Here is an 8,599-nt window from a genome sequence, read left to right on the forward strand (position 1 = left end):
AAGAAATTGAAATATATTTTTATCTGCAGTTCCTGCTATTGGTGAGTACAGTTGGTGTTGAAGACATATTGTAGAGTTTAATGTTTGCATAAGTGCATGTAGAATTCCTGCCCTAGAAGCCTTAAACAAAATGGTTTATTCTCTCTCATGTGCTAACATGCTTAGAGACATTTCATTAAGTAAATCCTGAAATGGGAAGAGCTAACGTGCTCTAAGAGGAAGGGGACTAACAACAAGTAAGTGCTTCTGGATGGCAGACATCCAGTTAAGTACTTTATGGCACTTGACTGCTCAGTAACCCTGTGAGATAGATAATATTCGCATTCAAAGCTGGGAGAGGTGAAGTACTTGTCCACCGTTATACAACTGATACACGGAAGAGTAACTCTGCGTCCTCTGTTTCCTGATTTGGACTCACATCATACATATTACATATTGGAGAAGGAAATGGCAACCCACTCCAGTATTCTTGCCTGGAGAATCCCATGGACAAAGGAGCCTGGTGGGCTACAGTCCCTGGGGTCGCAAAGAGTCAGACACGGCTGAGCGACTGACGCACACACGTACATACTATGACTGGGACATTGTGACTTGCTGGTCTCAACTGGTGAATTAAAATGAAACTAATTATTCTCTGTTCTCTTAAGGCTCCGCAGATATAAAGTCCTAGGGAGTAGCAATTCCGACTCAGACCTTTTCTCCCGCCTGGCCCAGATTCTTCAAAATGGATCTCAGAAACCCCGGAGCACTACGCAGTGCAAGAGTCCAGGAACCCCTCACAATCCAAAAACACCACCCAAGAGTCCAGTTGTCCCTCGCAGGAGTCCCAGTGCCTCTCCTCGAAGTTCTTCCTTGCCTCGCACATCCAGTTCCTCACCATCTCGGGCTGGACGGCCCCACCATGACCAGAGGAGTTCATCCCCACATCTGGGGAGAAGCAAGTCACCTCCCAGCCACTCGGGATCTTCCTCCTCCAGGAGGTCCTGCCAACAGGAGCATTGCAAACCCAGCAAGAATGGCCTGAAAGGATCCGGCAGCTTCCACCACCATTCAGCCAGCGCTAAAGCACCCCCAGGGAAGAGTAAGTCAGCCAGTAAGCTCAGCAGATAGGAGCTGGGCCGCATCTCTCTGAAAGGTGTGCGATCTTCCTCCTAAATCTGATGCATGTGTGTTCCTGTACTGTCTATTTAAAAAAGAAAAAAATCAGTGTTGATCTTCTCTCACAAAAGAAAGTAACTTGATAAATTATTTATAAGAAGATATAAATATATGATAAGAAATTACCTAAGGCAGGCAGCAAGCAGATCAGGAATCAGTGTCTTTGCATAGGAATGGGCCATCCAGCACAATCAAAAGGGGTGAAACTGGTTAAATGGACTCTCAGTTTTTAGATGCCTTCAAAACAAAAATGTTGAAGGTAGGTGGTAGATTGGAATTTTAAGGGGTATGGCCTGGTTTTTTAAAGGCTCTACTCAAAGACTATATAGCAAAAGTGAAACTTCTAGTATTTGCTTTCCAAAACTTCCCAGCCTTGGAGAGTCAAAATCACTCCAATATTCAAAGTATGTGAGAAGTGTGTGCTGGGGAGCCAGCGCTTGGATGCGTTTGGCTGATGTGTTTATCTGGTGTATTGAGAGTTCATACCTTTACTTTGCCTCATTCCTAGTACCCTCCTTGGATTTCACATTTTTTAAAGTTGGTGTTTGCACCTGATCCAGTCTCTCTTATTTTAACACATTCTAATGTGCTTTTAGCAGCACATGTTAAGAATTTAAAATCCAATTATTTTTAATCTCCTAATATTTATCTTTGGAGCAACAGTTCTTAGTATATTTTTATTGTGAAAAATAACTGGTGAAGATTAGGTGAAGGACGGCACAGTTAACTAGAACCACTTTCAGGCTTTAGTGCTTTAGGAAGGGGGGCCGAGTGTGGAGTAACACTCTTCGAGATAGAAGACCCTCTTCCTCTGTTGTTTCCTCCTTGTGGAAGGAAAACTGACCAGAGTAGTAGACCTTGCTTCCTTAAATACTCTAGGTACCAGCTCTTTCTACTGTCAACCTCCAAGACAATACCAGGAAAGTACATTGCTATGGAATGTGACTTTATGCTTTTAGAGCTTTAGAAAGAAACATAGGAAGAAATTAGGTACAATGAGGCTTAAAATTATCAAACTTTGTATTTTATATGTTTAGCCAAGAAGGAATGAGTACCTGAGGAAATAAATTTAGGGTCAGTATTTATCTGTTAAGGTTTTATTACCTGCTTCTCCTGTGTTTTAGTTTGAATATTTGGGCTTCTTGACCTGATTTACATGTAATCTTAATTTATAAAGCTGTAAGGAGGATCATATTTGTTCTGATCTCACTCTTTGCTAAGAGGAATCAATCAGAGTTAAATTATACTAGATTTTTTAAATGGGCTCTTTTGTACTTTGTAGTTTTTGTGTTGTAAAGACCTCATTAAGGTCAGGTAAATTGGTCTGCTTGCTGTTGAAATTTGCCTTCTAGCAAACATCTGTGCTTTCGCTTTGACCTTGTATTTGCTGCCAAACCTAATATGGTTGAATTGGAAAACAGAAAAAGAAAGATATTTCCTCACCAAGTGAATATATTCTAATGCTGCATCAAAGCTGCCCTGAAGCTGCACTGACTGAACTTTTCTTGTTCTCTTTATCCATGTCGAGCTTTTTGAAAAAAACAAATGAAAAACTCAAAACACTATTGAGGCATATATGGTCTCCCATAAGAAATGTAGCATAATGTGGAATCTTAATTTCTCTCCGGTTTCAAGACTACAGAGGAATGCAATAGATAAGACATATTTGCTGTTTAACTAAAGCAACTGTAATATTGGAAGACCAATCCTTTGTATTATATTGTATAATAGTTGCTAAAACACTACTTGCATGTCTTCGTGGTAAATTATATAAATATTTATAAATATATAGAGAAACATATGCTTATATAAACTCATTCTTTCTCATTCTCCATTTGTAATTTCAAGATCACAGATGGTGAGATTACTTTTTACTGTGTGCCTCGTGTACACTTGGGCCTTGCCTATCTTCATTTCTGAAAATCTGTTCTTGGCATGTGACACTTAAGATTCTTTTTGCCTTCCTTGTGTATGTGCAAAGGTTGGCAGTCTTTTAACAGGCCAAGATAGGTTATTTAATTTTCATTTTTAAAAAATTTTGATAGGGGAAAAAATTACTAGGACAGCTTATAATACTGATTCAGAGGTTTGTCATGTTAATCACATAATTCTCTCCTATGGTTAGAGTGGATAAACTGGGTTGATAATCATGGGTCTACCATAAATAGATTTTTTTTTTTAATCTCTTAAAAAATTACCATTCTGCTTTCCTCTTTTCATCTCACTTTGTCAGGGGCGGGGTGGAAGTAAGAAGTAATCTGTAATTAAGAAATTATCTCGGTTTTCCTGTTGTATTAGCAAAATTGTGCTAAAAGTAGCCAGCTTTAAATCCTGACCCCTCTAATCAGAAATGTGCTTGTGGTAACTATTCGAAAAACTGATGAGGCTGCAAACTGTAGTAAGTGTGCTATTTTATTTCTTACTGGTACTTCTCTGCTAGAAGTTAAACCTGATAGTGATGACAACACAGCAACTGAATGTTTTTTCTCTTTCTTGAGTCCTTCCGTTTTTCTCCCAGCTTTTCCACTGTGTTGCCCCTTTTTCTAAATGGCACTGTCAAACTCAAGATCCAGAGAGAGAAAATTTTGCTGTGTAAGAATGTTTTATTTTGCACATAGAGAAAAAGAGTTAACCAAAGATATTTCTGCTCTGATACTTTCAAAAAAAGACTAATTATATCTCATGTATCAATATATCCACTTAAAAGGACTGTCTTGTATAGAGATTTACTCTGCTTTAAAAAAAAAAAAAAAACTCTACGGTTTTAGATGTCTTGGGCTAAAAAGAGAAGTTGGCAGCCCTGAGCAAAGCACGTTTGGCACAAGGGTGTTTGTTTTTATTTCTGTATGATACAGAAAATGAATTGGGTTTTGTTGTTATTGTTAGTTCTGTTTAAATTTATTTTTATTTTTTTTAGTGATGGCATATTTCACATTTCAGTGACATAGATCATCCAAGTAATTCTGAACCAGTTTGGTTATTCTAAGATGAGGGACTTGGCTATCCTTTAAAGTCAAGCCAAACTATATTAAGAGTAGTATGGGGAAGAAGTTAAAATTATCTTTTGAAAACCAAGTGCCTCCTAGATTCTTCTATCACAACAAAATGGTTAGTTACCTTGTCACGCTTGCCCTTACCCTCCCTTGTCCAGTCTCTGGAATGGGTGGAGCAGAAGATGAAATTAGCCATAGCTCAGTCTCTTTAGGTAGCTTACTCCTAAATTATGCTGCCAAATCTCCAGGGTGTATAGATTGTTTGAAATATTAAAATTCCACGCAGCAGTCTTTTGCACAGCTTAAAGGCATTTTACTTTAACGTACAGTGAACAAAGAATGAAAATTGGGTCATATCAAATTTAACTGTAAAGCACAGATCATAAACATGCTTGAATGGTGAGTCTTAAATAGACACTGTTACTCTCAACTGTGGTGTGCAAGCTGGCCTTGCTGACAGCAGCATAGTTACATTCTGTTTTTTAAGTTGCATGTTGTGAAGTAAAATTTTTTTTTAAGTTGCCAAGTTAATCAAGTCCTAAATAACTAGCAAAATGGTAATTAAGACCCACTGTTGCCATTATCCACTCTGTATTGTTTGCTTTGAAACACTAAACAAATCTCAGCTGCTTACTAATCCGGTGGACTAGGGTGCAGTATCTCTGTCTCTGTCACTCTTAGCCACTACGGGAACTTGAGGTTCTTCTGTAATCATCAGAGATTCCTTCCAGGCCACAGATTTTTATGTGACTGTTTCTATGGTTATATTTAATTGACAAGGAAAAATGTTGGTGCATGTTTCATAAACCCAGACAGATAGTTAAAACCATAGCTAGTTTTTATATATCCAATAGCTTTGAATTAAAAACAGATGCTTCTTCCCTCAAGAGCAGAGGATTCTTTGTTCTAGGAACGACATTCTTAATCTAACATTAGAATTGGTGATAGGAGAAACAGGATCCAGAATTCAGAATTTAGTGGCTTAAGGGAAAAACGCATCTTACTTTGGCTACTTGAAAACACATTTATTTGTAAGTAAGTCTAGATTTAGCCTTGAAGGTCAAAATTTTCACATTTTAAAACTTTTTCATTCCTTGATATCAGAGCGTGACATATGTTAGCAAACTATTTGTTTTGTCATGTTTATATGTTTTGGAATTAAGTTATATGCATTCACTGTTTTAAAATCTGCCCATTTCTGTTTGTGTGTATTTACCACACATGTGTTGGGACTTTGCCTAAAGGAGAGAGATTTCAGCACCTGTATCACTGAGGAGATAGAATGGTTGATGACAACTATGTTGTTTAATTTTCTTGAGTTTGGTACTATAGACAGTTGTTTGCAGAATAGTTCATCATCTGTGTTCTAACAAAGTATTCAGGATTAAGGCATGTAACCACTGTGGTAGTCCTCACATGTCAATATGAACCCAAGTTCAGAAATCACAGGTGCATATTTAGACCTTAACTTAGAGATGGGAACAAGAGGCAGTTCTAATCCGCAGACCATACAGAAAGAGTAGTTCATGGGAAGCCCCAGGTGGTTGGTTGTTAGGACGTCCCACTTCATCCAGTAGAACTCTGGTATAGAATTCAAGGACGTGAGAGTAGTGTGGAAACATATCATGGGATATTCTCCAGAGTTTGACTGTCTCTCTGGAATCATGAGAAATTTAAGCCAGTTAGATTCAGGAGACTGCAGAACCTGTTGCCAGCACTGCTAGGGAGAACTGCAGGCAATAAATGGGGAATTCCTGTGGTTCTTAGGTGACTCCAGCAAATGGGACAAGGATCCCCCTATTGATTTAAAGGGAAATTTGGATGCTACACACCTCAAATTCTTGTGTGGACATGAAATGATTATATTATATTCTTGACCCATCAGTATATTTTCTAGTTCAGTTGTGGTTATCTGTTCCAACTTTGAAAACATAAGCTTGATATTTAATTACTTCCCTTAAGCAGATCCGAAAATCAGAGTATGTGACAAGATCAAAGTCACCTTGACCTGATACACAATCTTAAAACACTAAAGAGCCAAGTAGAAACCTTTACTCAGTAATGATTTGATGATTATTTCCATAGATTTTGCTGGATCCTTGGTCTTAAGGAGACATGTAAAGGAAGTGAAGCCTTTTTCTTCATTGCCCTGTGAAACTTTAATAGGATCTGCCTCTTTAATTGAAGGGACAGTATGGGCACAGTATGTATCTCGGATACTCTGGGCCAGGGATTCTGCGTTCCTTGACGGAGAGAATAGGATTCCATGAGGCAGACCTTTGAGCCCATGTTGACTATAGAACTTGCTGACATAATTTTACACACTAATGATAGGAAATTTTCTCTTTCTTTTCAGTAGTTTAATACATGTTGTGTACATAAGTATTCACTCACCAAGTTAAAAACACTGGGTAAACCTAGTTTTTATATAGACTACCCCTGCCATATATTCCTTCCACCCCACCCACCCACCCCCCGCCCTTAAAATATACACTTCAAATCCTTAAAAATTCCTGTATGGCACTTCATCATCCCTGGGGTCTGTCTGGGTGTTCTTCTCATCCACAAGGGATAAACAAACCTACCAGAGCTTGAATGTAGTTTATTTTAGGGATCAACGCAGGGAAGGGATTTTTTCTTTTTTCTTTTTAAACTATTCCCCGGTTAGATAAATTAGTTCACTAATTCAGAAATACAAATAGAGGAAGCTAAAGGAAATGTAACATGTACCACTGGGGCTCTTAAATTGGATTGTGTGAACTTGTGAACTGAGTAAAGAAAAGAACAGATGACCCAGGCTTGCGCTTCCTCACTTCTCATGCACAGTTCCTGGTTCCCCTCCTGACTCCTTTCCTAAAATAACCAACTGCTGATGTCACTGGGTCATTTACTTACAAGTTTACAGCTTTTAGGAAAAAAGAGAGAGTTGAGAAGCATCTAATTTTGAATTAAATGTAAATCTTGAAAGTTTCTAACTATTGGCATCTTTTAAATCAGATGGAACCGCAAACCAGAAGAATTCACTCATCGAGCAAGACAAGTTAGAGTAATTTAACAGTTTCATAGTTTTCTCCCTTTCTTCTCTTCATGAAATCAGTAATGAGAAACTACTCTTTGAAATACCTCCAAAGGTATTGTATTGTATCCCTTTCCCCTCCAAGCAGCCCTCTTTATGCATTTTTGCTCAGGCAACCAAGGACATAGAGTATTGGCAGAAACATGAGTGCTTTTGTATAGGCCATCTGTACATAAAAGTGTAATTATTTATTTAATTTTCCCATTTGTATCATATTAAAGCTTTGTACAGTGTTTTAAGTTCTGTTTTAAAATTATTTTGTATTTTATTTTTATAATCTAGTAATAAAATATTCATTCCGCATGCAAACTCTAGTTCTGTTTGTGTGATGGTTTGGATTTCAGAGGTGGGAAATATTTTTCTAATTTAATAGTTATTGAATGCACCGGAGGTCACAGGATCAACAGGGAGCAGAAAGTGTTCTATAAATGCAGTAGCACATCCAGAAGTGACCTAGAAAAAGCAGCACTGGAATAGAAACTAGGTATTCACTTTCCCCTGCAGACAACAACCAGGGTTCAGGGATGTGAGGAGAGGGTTCCCCATGTAATAAAATTGAAAGTGTTAAAAGCTCTCTTTCAACCCATCATTGTATCGCTGGTTGGAGGTATTTATCCCTTCTCTGCAGGAAACGTCCCCGTATCACTGGAGTGATTTCTGCTTTCCAGCATCCCCTCTTTTTCACTGTCCTTTGAACCAAGGGAACTCTCAGGAGGCTTTCACGCGAGCACTGCTTCACCCTTCCTGATTTGGTTTGGCCTGAATGTTAGTGCCATTTGTTTTTCTCAGCCGGTTTCCCTTTCTTGAGTTCTCAGTGAAGCAGCAACATCCAAACAGATGATTCTCGTATTTTTTGAAATAAGAAAAATTAAGAAATAATAAGCTGCCAGAAACTAATGTGTATGCCTATTAACTGCTAAACTGCAAAGTAGCTGAGCTATTAACCTCGTGTAACATATAAAGGATAATAAAGACGGCGAATCTGTGTGCAGGGTGGCCTGGGGTACTTTTAAGGGCTGTGGGCTGAGGATCCTAAAAAGCCTTAAATGATCGATCAGTTGTTGGTGAGTGCTGGAAAACGAGTGGGCAGGGGACTCAAAACTCAGCTTTTGAAAAGACAAGGTCAAAATGAAGTTAAGCACACTTTATCTTAATTTCTTTAGGGTAGTGATGATTGAATCTAGAAAACTTGAAAGACAAGAATGTGCTTATCGTAGAAGATGTAGGCATCTTCTCCGGAGAATAGTTCACCTTTACTGTCCGGCCGCTCTCCCGGACCCTTGGTCTTCCCCGCCGCGTTCCCGAGTCCCGGCAGGTCACCCTCGGGCCAGGGCAGCCGGGACCCGGCTTCACCGACAGCAGTACCCTGCAC

General features: G+C 38.8%; 1 protein-coding gene across 9 annotated transcripts in view; it reads left to right on the forward strand.

Annotated features, from left to right (window-relative positions):
* The window catches only part of TTBK2 (tau tubulin kinase 2), a 129,302-nt gene extending 121,766 nt beyond the window's left edge, over positions 1 to 7,536 (forward strand). For all 9 annotated transcript variants that reach the window (XM_043919116.1, XM_043919115.1, XM_043919114.1 and 6 more), the window contains one exon: positions 648 to 7,536. In XM_043919116.1, coding sequence (XP_043775051.1) covers positions 648 to 1,110 — 463 coding nt within the window. In that variant the 3' untranslated portion in view covers positions 1,111 to 7,536. The remainder of the gene's footprint in view (positions 1 to 647) is intronic.
* The last annotated feature ends 1,063 nt before the right edge of the window (positions 7,537 to 8,599 follow it).

This window comes from Cervus elaphus, chromosome 12, assembly GCF_910594005.1.
Source record: "Cervus elaphus chromosome 12, mCerEla1.1, whole genome shotgun sequence".
NCBI lineage: Eukaryota > Metazoa > Chordata > Mammalia > Artiodactyla > Cervidae > Cervus > Cervus elaphus.